Here is a 15,646-nt window from a genome sequence, read left to right on the forward strand (position 1 = left end):
TTTTAGGGTCTTGAAGATCAAGAAGTGAAGCAGGAAATTAATGCAAGCTTACTGGGTTTCTACATTTTTAGCTGAATAGATAAGATGAGGATCAGTGTTCTGAACCAGTCAAAGTTTCTGGGTGGGCACTAGACCTATCTGCTCAGAGAACTGCACGATTGCCTTGAGATGAAAAAAACCAACAAACTGTCTGCCTTGGGTTAAGGAGGCAAGCAGAGAGATCTGGCTGGCCAAAGTGAGAGAAGAAATTTACCCCTTCTACCTGAGTTCAAGACCTGAGTCCAGGATACCATGACCAAGGATCAGGGGGTTGTTTTGCAAGTGCTAGAACAAGAAACTAATTATCTGTTTATGAAATACATTTGCCCTAAGTGAGGGAAGGTGATACTCATCATCCCCTATAGTCAATTTGTATGGATTTGCCAAGTTTACCCTGCACTCAGTCACTCTGCTGTGGCAATGCTCCCTTGCTCCAAATATTTCTGCTCTGTCTTTTCATCCATTGAAGGTCACTGGAGACTCATTACATGCAGTATAAATGCTGCAGACATGAAGACGATTCACAGATGAAGGGGAAAAGGTATAATCCCAATGTTTTCTGAGATCATCAGCACCATGGTCCTCATAGCTCTGAAAAACAAGAACTGTAAGTCACCATAAGAGGGTTGATCAACTGCTTTAGCATAAAGGTGGGCCAGTTATGCCCTAATTTTGACACTGGGGATAACTGCAGGAGGACAGGAAATTTTACTGAGAAGGAAATCCAGACCATGTACTGTTTGGAAAAGATGCGTTACAAAGGGAAATGAGGATAGATGACAAAGTTTCAAAATAAATTCACTTGTAGGTAAGTATATCTGACTTAAAAGCAATTCTGATAACAGAATCTCACATTTACATCCTCTGAAACGTCAATGTAATAATTTTTATTGTTTTTCAACACAACATTTTCTCTGAGTGCCATTTTGAGCATGCACATCGATCTTCCCTATAGTGCTCTAATGAAGTTGCTTTGGTAATATTTTTCTTTCTGAATTTCCAATATTTTTAGTTCAAGAAACTGAATATGATATACTGTGGTGTTAAAGTAACTGCAGAATACAGATGTGCAGATCAGACACTGCTCAGTAAGAGCAGGTAATTTCTATAGATGAAGAAAAAACCCAACAATTCTGAAGGAGAAATAAATATTGTAACATTTTATGTATTCCAGCTATAATGTCCCATAAATGATTAAATGAAAAAGCTATTTTATAAAATGCATATAGAAAAGATCTTTCCTTTGTTCTGTAACCACAGACAGGGCTAAATGACGAACTCTCCTCATAGGAAACTTTAAAAGGGGGAAAAAATTATGGCATTTACCTTACCATATGGAGGCCTACATATCTCAGTACAGCGGTGGTATCCAACATGCTTGTCTGTACTCCCACTTGACTCTACATGTGTCTAGCTACTCAGGAGACTGATGCATCTGAAAAGGTTGAATAAGCCAAGGGAGTTCACATGTGTTTTGCAATGTTTTTGAGAAAACTTACTGGAGAGAGGTCAACATGTTTTTTTTCTTGCATCTCTTTGCATTAAATAAAAACATACTGTATGTTATTTGAACATTCTGAGATCTGTTTTTCACTAGGAACACAGAAACATATTTGAAAGAGTTTGCATTGGAGAACTTTGTATGCAACGGGAATGCTTGAGAGGGCATAATATGAGGGTTAGTACTGGGCAACAGATGTAGATGAAAAGAAACAAAACAGGTTTCTGATGGAACAGATTGCAGCAGAAAAATCTTTCTGAACAAGTTCGTACAGTTGCAATCCAAAAATTAGCATATTTGCTAATTATGGGAGTAATCTATGAAAAAATTCTCATCAAGGCAAAATTAGCAATGAATATAGCGAGTAAAACATTTTAAAATATTGATTTAAAAAGAGAAAAATATTTCTGTATTCTTTAAAGATCAAATACTATATAAGGAAAAATATATTCACAAACATCACTGAGTTTCAGAAGCCTGAGCTATTTATTTTCTTTATTATTAGGTTACTGACCCATGGAGTGGTCAGAAGTAAAAGTTTGATTATTTGTTTTAAAAATTCAGCAAAAATATGAAATTAGAGAAATTTTATTACTTGCACTGTGACTAAAACCAGTTGGTGATAGCATCTAAATCTTAATACCTCTAGTTTAATAACTGTGAAAACTGAATAGATCTTTGTAAATCAATGAGTCCACCAGGATTTCTAGAGCAGGATGTTTTACCTGCCAAGTGGTTTCTCTTCATTGCCTGGAAAAGGAAAGTTAACTTTCCTGCCTCATTATCCTTTCAATTGTTTTCTCAAATTTAAATAGCATAGTGCAAAAAAGGAAATTATTTTTTCTGCAGCTATGGTGGAAGATACCCCAGTAAAAAAGCTGGTAACCACTTAACAAAAATCATGTATTTGAATGCCCAGCCAATAACTTCTATATCATTGGTTTACCTTAGCTATGGAAATAAATTATTATTTCTGGATCAATCTTGAACCACGACTGCAAGGCAGAACAGTTGTCATGGTTAAGCAGTAGATACTCAGCAACAGCCATGACTCTGGTAGGGTAGCTCATACTCTAACCAGTTACTCTTTTACATTTGAAACAGATCTGACATGGAAACACAGAGAACTCTTCAAAATAGTTAAGGAGATGATCCAACATCACCATGTTCTAATTTAGGATGTCTGCTACACTTGTTACAGTTAAAGACTTTTTAAAAAGTAATACGTACCTTTGAGCAGACAGACTTTTGCCAGTTTAATTTTAATGAACAATGCAACATACCTTTATCGGTTTTGATATCCTAGGGTTGTAAATGTTATGTCAGGAAAGCAACTTGGTTCTTGCCCTATAATATAGCTGAAAATGCTGACCCACGAAGATACACCACTTCAGAACATTCTTCCACTTATAAAAACAACTATAAAAAAATTTTTTTCCTAAAAAAGAGAAACAAAAAACACTACATTTTTTTACATCTATAGGAATTCAAAGCATCTAATTTAGCATCAAATGACATTACTTTGAATAAAGTACAACAGCATCCTTCCTTATTTAAACAGCGTGGTCCAGGGCAGTGTCAGTGAGGACAACCTAATGATCCAAAGGTTCATTTGCAAGTAATATATTTTGCAGATACACTATTCAGCTACTAGTGAAATCAGAAAATTAATTTACACATCAGTTATTCACTACCAGGCTTGCTGGGCTGAAACTAGTCCAAACCTAACAAAAAGGGGTCAAATTTCAACATTTAAACCAGATCATAAACTTTCCCAAATTTGATGATTGCTTGAAGTGGCAAAACTTCTAGTTTCCATGTTACCCAGCAGTTTCTCTTTTAAAGAGGCAGCTGTGGAATCCGAAGTACTTAGAAACTTCTCTCTACATCTCTGGGTGGAAGGTGGCCAACACAAAGTTTATAGGCTATATCTTTACATGCCAGTAAAGGCATGAGCCCCATAGCTATCAGAAAATCCCACATTCTGGTGTATTTGAGCATTTCACAAAAGTTAATGCACCCCCAAAGCTCCATATCTATGTTCAAAGCAACAGCAAAACAGTATCATATCCATGGAGAGGCTCAAAGAATTGAGGAAGCAAGGGCCAGAGATAGGACTAATATTTAAGAATTCATTGTTCACATCTGTGCTCCCCCCCCCTTACCAATGCTCATTTTTTAAGTCAAAACAATGTATTGCTTCAGGATGCTGGTGAGCAGGGACTTCCCAGGAATTGTAAGGCTGTAGGTGACAATGCACGTGGCACAGCTCTGAGCTCAAGTCCCCGGAGAGGGCCATGCACTCATGTTTCCTTCGCTCCATTGATCTTCATGGGAGCACACTCTGAATAGCAGTGACTTGGGGCATAAAAATCAGACCTGGGGAAAAAATCAAAATGTTTCCTAAGTTTTTGATAGCATTTCTGTGAGCAAGAAACACCCTCTCCCTGTCCCCAGACAGCAAGAGCAGGTTAACCTTGGCAGTTAAAGAAACACAAGGGTAAGCACGCTGGGAAACTGGCACATTGTAAATGGCTTCCCATGCCCAAAAGCCAACTCCGTTGTCAGTTAAAACAGCTTTGAAACCTATCATCATCTGCATCGTCTTGCACTTCTGAACTACAGACACCTGCACCAGCAATCTGATGCCCTTCCTGGGACGCGACACATGGCGCAGCCCTGCTGCAGCTGCCCAAGGCCCGGCTTGCCAGCTCTAAGGGGAACATGGCGTGCTCAGATGCAGGTGCTCCCATTACTGAGGCAAGCTGGTATGCCCGAAAGCACAGGGGGGACGGTTGCTGTTACATGGAGGTACTTCTCTGAAAGAAGCAGTAGAGAGATCTGAGTGGTGCACTGGAGGAAAGGCCTTGCCCCAGGGAAGGGGAGGCCTTTCATGTCTCCACCAGCCAACCAAGGAGCGGGCTTTGCTCTGCCTGGGATGACAGTGCACCAAACTGTATCTCTAAAAATGAATCCGCCAGACAGGAGACATTCCTCAAAGGGTCACCAGCAAAGGGCTGCAAAGGAGGGTGGCTCCTGCCCATGCTCCTTTATGTCTCCTCATTGTCTCATCTGTCTGCTGAACAGGTCTGCTGTGATTTTCCCCCCAGATCCAGGCTCAATTTGTATGCAAATCCTCCCTCATTTATTCTTGCTCCCTTCAGAAAGGACAAATTTAGTATAATAACTGTAATTGCTTTAATAACATGAAAAAACCAACACCTTTATGGGACCAACAATCAAAGACTGAAATTGTAACACAGCATGACAGGTGTGGAGGCATGCCACCATTACCGATTTTCACATTTCAGTATTTCTTTAATTGTCTTGAAAAGTGCTTATCTCAGTAAGCCAGGCATGGACGGCTTGTGGCTCTTGGAACCCCATGCAGTTCGTAACAACTTACATGGGGCTCCCACACTAGAGCCATGCTGCTGGTGAGCAGTGGACTCTGCCGGGACAGCAGCTGCTGGGCATTTGAACTGTTCTCTGGAAGAAGACATAGGTCGGTATGACCTGGCAAGGTAGAGCCACTATCGATATCTCGTCAAATTGGCATCTCCCCTCAGGCTCTGTGGCGCACATATTAAATACCTTATGGTCTACAGGTCATAGGTTCAGGCAGATGGTAATCTCTGCTTCCCATCAGAGAGCCGGAGGTCTCAGTGCCATTTGCAATAGGGGCCTGTGGTGGGTTGACCCTGGCTGGATGCCAGGTGCCCACCAAAGCTGCTCTATCACTCCCCCTCCTCAGCTGGACAGGGGAGAGAAAATATAACGAAAGGCTCATGGGTCGAGATAAGGACAGGGAAAGATCACTCACTAATTACTGTCACGGGCAAAACAGACTTGACTTGGGGAAAATAAATTTAATTTAATACCAATCAAACCAGAGTAGTATAATGAGAAATAAAACCAAATCTTAAAACACCTTCCCCCCACCCCTCCCTTCTTCCCGGGCACAACTTCACTCCCAATTTTCTCTACCTCCTTCCCCTGAGTGGCACAGGGGGATGTGGAATGGGGGTTGCGGTCAGTTCATCACACGTTATTTCTGCCGCTCCTTCCTCCTCAGGGGAAGGACTCATCACACTCTTCCCCTGCTCCAGCGTGGGGTCCCTCCCACGGGAGACAGTCCTCCTCGAACTTCTCCAACATGGGTCCTTCCCACGGGCTGCAGTTCTTCACGAACTGCTCCAGCATGGGTCCTTTCCATGGCATGCAGTCCTTCAGGAGCACACTGCCCCAGCATGGGTCCCCCACGGGGTCACAAGTCCTGCCAGCAAACCTGCTCCAGCATGGGCTCCTCTCTCCACAGATCTGCAGGTCCTGCCAGGAGCCTGCTCCAGCACAGGCTTCCCACGGGGTCACAGCCTCCTTTGGGCACCCACCTGCTCCACCATGGACCTCCATGGACTTCAGGGGGACAGCCTGCCTCACCATGGTCTTCACCACAGGCTGCAGGGGAATCTCTGCTCCAGCACCTGGAGCACCTCCTCTCCCTCCTCCTTCACTGACCTTGGTGTCTGCAGGGTTGTTTCTCTCGCATATTCTCACTCCTTTCTTTGGCTGCAATTGCTGTCCTGCAGTAACTTTTTCCCCTTCTTAAATATGTTATCACAGAGGCGCTACCACTGTCGCTAATGGGCTCGGCCTTGGCCAGCAGTGGGTCCATCTTGGAGCCAGCTCGGATTGGCTCTGTCAGACATAGCTTCTGGCATCTTCTCACAGAAGCCACCCTTGTAGTCCCCTTGCTACCAAAACCTTGCCACTCAAACCCAATACATGGCCTGTATTTCCAATTACACTGGACCAACCTTCTGTGCCCCTCTTGCTAAACTAGCCTGTGTCTATTCTTGGCAATTTTTCTGGTTTAATTCCAAGATTAGCAAATGAGAATCCATTTTCAGCATCAGTCAGCTGGACCTGGGCATGCCTGATCTTGGTTTTTATACTCAAACCCATTGACTAACAGTAACATTTTCTAGTTACTTTTTGCATTTTAACCTGTAATTTTAGTCATAAAACTGAACCTCAGAGCTAGTCCTCCTGTAATAGCTCCTGCTCTACTAAAAGATAAACCCATCATCAAAGATCAGTTATTGCATGAACCAGCATTCTAAAACAAAATATGCAAATATAGAAATGCAGAAAGATGGTGAGAAATGGGTTTTCATGCACACTCAGGTAGAGAGAAGCCACAATACTATGGCTCATCTGGAGAGAACTGATCCTTCTGAGTGCAAGGTGAACTCTATGCCTGCCTCAACAACCACTCTGAGGGCACACTTGCATGACTAAGAAGGGAATAGTATAAACAGGTGTGAACACCAAGGGTTTTTTTTAAATTTTACATGCAGGCAGGAATTAAAGGATCAAATCAGTAACTGAAAACATTGATTAGTAGAGACCACCTCCTTCAGGCCTCAATCAGGTTAGATGTGAAGTGGTTCTCATAGATGAACTGCTTGAGAACAGGCAAATCACCAATATTCAGGTATTATAAAATGCCAAACTTAAAAGAGGAAACAGTTTCTCTTCCGTTTGATTTGACCCAAACCTAAAGGCAAATCTGCCTGCTGATTCTCTCACAAGCAATCAGAACAGCAAGATTTACCATCCCAAAGCAGTTTTATGGAAGATTTCTACTCATCATTGAGAAAGGAAAAATCAAATAAGGGATTTTTTTTCTCTACAAACACTATATGCATTTTCTTTAATGTCCAGGTCACCAATATGTCAACATATGAAAACATCACACAACATTTGACCTTGATATTAAAATTCTTCAGCGATCAGAAGGAACCACTAAAAATAGGCAAGATATTTATATAGCCCATGATAGTAGACTCCTATATTACAGGCACCTCTCAGTGGAGACAGGCCTGAACCAAAACCTCAGGTCCACACATCAGACCAAAAAAAGAAAACAAAAAGCCAATAAGCTAAAGTTCTGTCTCAGATCTCAGAGCTGGGGCTACCAGGAATGTTCCTGGTTCTGCTAAAGACTTTGATGCTTGAGTGTTTGGTACTCTTCATGCTACAGAAAAAAAAAAAAGAAATAAAAAAGCTCTTTAGTCTGAAAGTGAGCACTAAAGTCAGCTTGTCATGTGAATGAAATGAGGGACCCCAGAGGAACAAAATCTCAGCAACATACTGCTATCTTTGGGTAAACATTTGTTTGCAATATCTTTTTAAAATAATACTGTCAACTTCTGTGATTGATTGACAATTGCACCCCATTTATCACTAACAACTAAAATTATTTTTTCAGCAGTGGATCATGTTAATTGTGGAAGCCAATAGGGAGGAATGTGAGGTAAATGGTCTCAATACCTTTAGTATATGTGATGACTTTACCAGACTTGCAGTACTGTATTTACTGCAACCAAAAGGTCATGCTCTATATTTTAAAGGTAAACAGTGAACTTTCTGCATCAGTCACACTCCTGCAAATCATATACAAAAATATTTTTAGGAAAGGCAATTAGCTTTTTTTTTTTAAAATAACCTTAGTTTCAGATACTTGAAGGAAGGCTTTCAACTTTAACTGACACGTGTAAAGCAGTAAGGATTGCAACTATCTCATTGGCAAACAAAGCAATTTAGTAAAGATGGACTAAGGCTGTTATAATTTATATTATTGACAATGAGTGCTCATTTCTTTCTCTGTAGCAAGGTAATTATTGAAGCAATGATGAGAATGCATCGTTCATTCCACTGTTAAAAAAAGCAATTTCCCAGATACTGCAGTTTAATCGGTGTTAATTTTAAATGGTACAATCCTACTCTCATCTTGAATCTCTACATCTTACAAAGATACCATACATAGGGACGCTATAATAAAATAATTCTGATATAGTTTTGCTAATAGACATTTGTTGTTACAAGCATTAAAAATACATAATTTTGATACTGGCAGAAATGTGGTCTTTGAAAGGTATACAATAACACTATGTAAAAGTTAAAAAAAATGGAATTTACTTGTAACTTGGGGGCATAACCTCCTCTGAGGATATGCTATTAAACATGGTAGTACACAAAGCCTGCTATGAGATGCACATGAAGCTTTTGTTTCAAAAAATAGCAAGATGTGCATTAGTGGAAAATGGGTATGTGCTTTCAAGTAAATGAGATAAGGTGACACAGGAAAGGAAATGCTATTTTAGTATATGCTAACAGAATGCAGAATGGATTAATTTCTATAAAAGAAATTTTTAAAGTGTCAACCTTAACACACAGCAGGAATTGCTGCTTTAAAGGGACTGTGTGAAAGTTGACAGGCCCAAAATGTAACCTACCATAAAATTAAACTTTTTACAAAATGCCCTTTTGATCCTGAAAAAAATCTATCAACCTTCCAAATCCAACACTGTCACATTGTTAAAATACCAAGTACTTTGTCGTGTGATTGGCCATTAAACTTGGTTTGGTTTCAAAACATGTATATGCAAGTCATGATTTTGCTCTCTCCTCCACACTGTCTTTGGGACTATGCAAGATACTTATAGCATTTAGACAGTACCAGATCTTTTGTTTGGGATTTCCATGATTTAACATTTCAGTTAGTGGCAATTGATAAAAAAGCTATAATATGAGACTTCTGTACTCCAATGGTAAATGTCTCCTTAGAAAGAGGGCAGTTCTTCATACATGAAAGCTGCCAAACCACAAAAGGATTTATTTTTGTCTTGTTTTACTTAATACACGCAAATACTTTCCAATGCACACTGAAATGCAATAAATTATAGTTACATGGCATAATGATAAAAATGAACAACAGCATTTCACTATTTCAAGGTGACAGGTAAAAAAGAAGTCCTGTGATTTCTGGTTTTATTTTTTTGTCAGTTTTATCTCACAAGCAAATAGTGAGAATTGAGAAAATTAATTGTGAATCACTTTCCTTATGTTGCACACAAGCATAACAGAAAGCTACATTTCATGCCTCTTATTAGCATGTGGGCAGGCTCTCAAATATAAATATAGATTTTTCATATGAGAGTAAATGTTTCTGTGCTTAGAAATTACACTATATAATAGCTTTTTATTACAAATATGCTCCTTACCAAAACCAGGCTATTTTCAGGCAATGAGTCCCTCCATTCCCATAAAAACAGTATGGCTGGGCATGGATTATCTGTTATCCCTCCTCTTCATACCCTCAATTCTTAATTTTCCATAATTATCCCAAACCAGCACAGGACCTTTTGCTAAACACTGGACAACCAGATGATTAAAATCTGTCCCTTCTGTTCTCCCCACCTCATTGCCATAGAAAACTGGAGCTGCACAGACTACTGTTAGCACCAATATTCACATTTGAACATCTGCCTTTTCTAGACAGTTTCAGTGATTCAAAAATGAAGGCATATTTAAGACATCATAAATGGAAGTGCTCAACATGCTTGATGCACAAATATACACTCCACAAATGAGGCTGTCCTGAATATATTCCATCAAAACCCACCAGAATACCACATATTACATTTTCCTATGAAATCTGGTGAATGAACAAGTACTATACAGCATACTTCTGCTTCTCTAAATATAGATGTGATAAAAGCTAAAATATAAGCAGCTAGTATTAAGCATAAATGTCTCATAACTAGTTAAATTAGACCTGATCTTCAGTCCAACCCACACAATTAAGTTAGTTCACCCATGAGGGCTGAGGATTGAGAAGGGTAATGATCTTTTTCAGTCTCTTCACCTAACAGAATTCAGCAGCCCTACTTGATTTCAGGGGTTCTTTTCAACTGCAGATACTGAAAAGGGTATGGTTTTTGTTTTCACATAGGATATGGGACTCTCTCTCATCCCCATGTTAACCTAGGCCCTGGATGACTAACCCTACAGCTGACACAAACAGATGTTTTTATTTGTTTGAACTATTAGGTCAAAGGGCTAATGAAAATTCTTTCAAGAGCTATCAAATGAGGCATGATTAGCAGATTTTTTCAGTTCCTATTTATATGAAACAAAAGAATGAAGAAAATATTCCAAGTTTACAAATCTTTCATTTCTATCTCAGTCTCGGTAAGAGGCAGCTTTAAAAATAATAAAATGAAAAAAAGCATACCTCAGGAGCTGAATCAGCAACTCCAGTCCAGCTCAGCAGTGCTGTACTTCCATTAGCTGTTACAACTTGTGTTGAGAGAATCTCTTCTACTCAAACAGTGTTTGATAAGATAACATTAAGTTGTCTCAGCAAGCTTTTATTTTTCTCATAGTATTTTCCTTTGCTCAACTTCTGTAGCATTTTTTTGGTATATGTACTTTGCTGTGTCATTTAATTAAAAAATAATTTCTAGTCATATAAACATGTCCCCCAGTTTAACATTATGGAATAATTGTATAAAGATTATTCCAACCTCTGTTCCAGCAATAAACCTGCAATATCTTTCAGATATGTTTCTGGAGTAACAACATCTTGCTGTGGAAATAAATCAGCCAATTTTTTTGAAGTTTCTATTTTTTTTTATATATATATATATGCGCAAATGTGTAGCTATGTATAATTTAGCAATGCTTATACAGTAATATTTGTTTTTATCTAGGAGTAAATAATTTATTTTGAAGATTCCAAATCAAGGTAATACGCCATGCTCCCAAACTGGCCACTACTCAAGAAATCCAAATTTAGCAACTCAAGTCTACACAGTGTTTCTTTTCTTTTCTTTTCTTTTCTTTTCTTTTCTTTTTTTTTTTATAGTGGAAATCATGTATAAATCACAAACAGTACAAGTTCCTCATGTCAGCAGTTGTCCACTTGAATGGGCCAGCTTCTGTGTATAGACACTGTATTTTTAGTATAAAGTCAAGATAATATGGCAGTTAACTAATACTTTTAACTACAGTAAAGATACAAACTTTTGTAATATAAATTAATTGCCATTACAAAAAGGCAACTGTATTAACTAATATGGTACAAAAATCTGCAACTTCTATAAATATAATGAAATGCAAGAAGTTAACTAAAATAATAAATCACAGATTTTTGTATAGCGCATTTGAAGAGGCAAGCTAAGATACATATGGAGCATTATACAGCAAGAAAGAATATAAAAACCCCACTAAGATTTAACTTTTATCCATACAAATGCTAGAAGTACAAGTACAGGACACAACATGGAAGCAATAAGATTACCAGCTCAGAGTGGGTAGACAAAGAAGTCTTATTGACAAGTTGTAAAGCATTAGGCAGCAGACAGAAGCTTGTCAAAACCAGCTGTTGTTGGATACTGATTGATAATGTTTTCATTCTGACAGGTGTGACACTGCAGACAGCCACAGGTCTGAGAAGAAGCCCAATGTGGGCACATACACACACAAAGTAATTTAACGAATGTCTAAAGAACATTAAAACACAATATCTTTTTTAAAAAGACAATGTTCACTCCTTAATGAACTTGCATATAAAGTAGAGCCTACTGCCCAAGTTTATTTCTTCTAAATGATGAACACATGTGAAAAGTTTTTAAAAAAAGAAGCAATTGAAATTGGTCATCTGAATAAAAACTGCATGGTGCTTACATATTCTACCATAGCCGGAACATTCAAGAACATTTAGACAAGGAAGTGTGACATGAGCTGCTATGAACATTTTTAATCCCTCCATAAAAAAATGAAGGTGTTTATACATGTTAAAAAGGTACACATCCATTAAGTCCATCCACAACAGAAAACCACAGAAGAACTACATTCAAAGTAAAGTTAAGCATTCAAAGTAAAGTTAAGCATTGGTCTTAGCCTTAAGCAGCTATGCGGTATTGTTTCAACCTGTGGTGAGGAATGATCACTATATTAGTAAGAAAAAGCATATTCAAAATCATTTTGGAAAAAGAATAATCACTGCTCCTGTGCAGTTGGCATTTTTCTAAAGAAAAAGCATTAAGCATCAAAAGGCCCTAGTCTAAGTGGACACTGATGCATGCCAAAGCCATATTCTCATTGACTAGTTGGGCCTTTTGTAAGTTTGTAAGAGACTGGATTCTTATCCTGAACCATTTGCCTCAAAGATTGTCAGGTGTGGGGGACTAGACCATCATCTCAAGGAACTGTGAACTGCTTATCTTGAGCCCTTTGTCTCTAAGATGGCCTGTTTAAGCAGGACACTCCTCTGTCGATAAGGACGATTACCAGGCCATTGAGGCATCCAGAGGAGGAAACGGGGCTGGAGCTGATAAGATACTGGTTTCGGGTGTTGATCACGGGAAGGTCCTGTGATGGACGAAACCTGCAGTGCATGACATCATTAAAATATGCCCTATAAAAAACTCATAGAGACAAGCTGTGGGGGCCTTCTTCACCACCAAAGAATTGAAGACTGAGGACCAACGGGACGCCACTGGATCTGTGGTGGTGACTATCCTGGCAATCCTATCCCAACTGCTTGCTTAATTTCTACCTTTTCTTCCATTCTATCCTAGCGCAACCATTTTCCACTTTTGATAATAAAACCTATTTCGACTATACGGCATTTGACCTCGTTTGTGTCTTAATCTCGCTCTTGGGATCATATCAAAACCTTCCCCGACATCGGATCAGGACAATGTTAGTCATGTAGCACCTTCCAACAGTGCATAGTTGGGAAATCACGACCAAAAATATAACTCGGAAACTCTAACGTCTTTGGACCAGACTTACTGATGGTACAAGTATAGCTCCAAGAATGCAATACAGTTGGGCTTATTTTCACTTGTTATACCTTTTGGTCTATAACATATGGGAAAGAAGGGGAAAAACAGTGAAAAAAAATGTATCTCTCATCTTCTAACTAATGCTCAATGAAAAAGCAGTAAAAGCTCTGAATCCCTTTTTACCTCCCTAAACTGCCTGCCTTCTCTGGGAAATAATTTACTCACTCCTCCCCACCACTTCTTATTTGTCATTGTCCCTAAACAGGACAGAAATCCAGAGACCTTGTGGAAATCTGGGGACTCTGTAACCTCTAAGCTCATGTTGGTTAAGAGAGAGAGTTTGGAACTGTAAATCAGATCCAGTTCCTCTTTAAATCCAGGGAAAGGAGCCTCCTTAACCCATACAAGAGAAACTGATGGGCAGCTGGGTCCCATCTAAACTGTGCAGAGAGAACTGGAACCAACATAGGGCTCCTCTCTGTATTTTAAAATGAACAGTTCCAGTTCTTGGGTATTTCCAAGAGTATGAGTGAGGCGACTGACCTGGCAGGAAAGAGAAGAAAAACAAAGCAAGAAGAGATGCCCTTCAGGCTTCCTGCCTATTCTATCACAAAATTAAACAAGGAGCTTACCAGTTTTCCAATCTGTGGAAACTTAAAAGTAAACAAAAAAACCTTATAAAAATATTTCGTTTAACAAAGAGTACAATTGCAAGTAGTAGAGAAATGGCTTTTATAAACCTTTAAAAGCTGATCCTTTCTATATTCTTATTCCCAAATAAACTAGAGAGAAACTACAATAAACTTTAAACTTAAAAAATAAATGCTCAGAGTGGAAAGATATGTTGCTTAAAGCTCTGAAAAAGGAGTTACAAGTTTCAAAATACAAGCAGAATTGATGAGGAACCACTGACACATCACTACAGTTTGTGTTTGCAGACACTCATGCACAAGGGTAGCTGAATGCACAAGGCACGACATTCAAGGTGTGCACCACTCCAGTTACTGATCTGCACATACCCTGTTGTGACTGACTTAATGGTGAACCAGTGACCTGGCATGTTTCTTTAACAGATGAAATTGGTTTATAAGGTTTTAAAAATCAACAAAAGGCAGTAAAAACCCTGCAAACCTACAATGCGGAAAACTTGGAAAGAGGAAATATGCACTGTGTTACTGGAACCAAATGGGATTTTTCCAAATGTATTACAAATGTTGTTTCCAATGAATACATTTTTGTCTTTATAACATTTAGCCTAGAGGAAGTTTGAAAGAACAAGTTATAATCCCTTGAAAAGAGAAGCTTATAGTACAAACACTGGAAGGTCCTTAATTATGGTATAGATGCCTTGGCACTGTTGCAATAACAGTAGTATTCTGTGAGTGAGTGATACAGGAGGCAATCCTTATTTAATATCAGTCACACTTCTAACTAGTAATAAAGCCTCCACAGCTGAATTAACAGATATTTGCTTTGTTTCTATTATGGAAAACTACTTTCAATGAAAATTATTACTTTATGCAATTTTTGTGCATTTTCTAAAAATATTGTTACTTAGACCACCTGCTTATGCCACCTATTCACAAATACTGTTACCCACACACATCTGTGTGCTAATTTCCCTTTCAGGAAAATTCCAGCAAAATAATGGTTCTGCCTTTGACAAGGTTATGCAGTGACTTTAGAAGAGGAATCAACTAACACATCAATTGTGTTTTCATTTAGTAAAACTTCAGACTAACCTTTGCATTAACATGAAACTCCTTGCCTTTAAGGTATCCTATTAAGGTTCTCAGTGGCTGTGCTTTCCAGACTGCAGGGTCAGTAAACAAGCTAATACAAATTAGTCTCACAAATCCTTAAGACATTAGTTATTTTTTAAAAAACAAGGTATCAGTTAGAATTCCTCCTTTGCAGACTATGTTATTTTTGTGCGTGCAAAATTTCCTATCAAGGATGATGGTAACACAAGAAAGCAACATGTAGTATGCAGAACTAGTGGTAAACCAAGAGGAACTCCCTATTTCAGTAGTGTAGACAACTTTACTGGAAATAGCTGTGTACCTGATTCACAGAATATTTATTTTAACAAAAGGACATTCTGCACTGTGTATGAACAACATATCACAGCACAATCTTAATACCACACCATAATTAAGCTGTGAGCAGAATGAGCAGGTACAGTGATGCCTGGAGAACCACTCTTCTCTTGTGTTTCACATTCCTGAAGGTTCGAAGTCTCTCTCTTCTAACAAATTTATAAGAATGGAGAAGCTGTCTTTTACTGCCTCCATATCATCCAAGGAGCAGGGTTTAAGAATCCAGCGCTTTCCATGTGCAAGTGGCTCAAGTTCAAAATATTTTTTGATCTATTAAGAAAAAGAGACACCAATGTATTAATATTATAATGACAACACAATGTCTCTCATCTAAAAAAAAAAAAAAAGTACCACCCAAAACATCA

The 15,646-nt window shown here is 38.7% G+C and overlaps 1 protein-coding gene across 2 annotated transcripts in view; it reads right to left on the minus strand.

Annotated features, from left to right (window-relative positions):
- Positions 1-13,094: 13,094 nt before the first annotated feature.
- Positions 13,095-15,646, minus strand: part of LOC104323343 (ADP-ribosylation factor-like protein 15) — a 250,507-nt gene continuing 247,955 nt past the window's right edge. For both annotated transcript variants that reach the window (XM_069775218.1, XM_069775217.1), the window contains one exon: positions 13,095-15,551. In XM_069775218.1, coding sequence (XP_069631319.1) covers positions 15,399-15,551 — 153 coding nt within the window. In that variant the 3' untranslated portion in view covers positions 13,095-15,398. The remainder of the gene's footprint in view (positions 15,552-15,646) is intronic.

This window comes from Haliaeetus albicilla, chromosome W (genome assembly GCF_947461875.1).
Source record: "Haliaeetus albicilla chromosome W, bHalAlb1.1, whole genome shotgun sequence".
NCBI classification, from domain to species: domain Eukaryota; kingdom Metazoa; phylum Chordata; class Aves; order Accipitriformes; family Accipitridae; genus Haliaeetus; species Haliaeetus albicilla.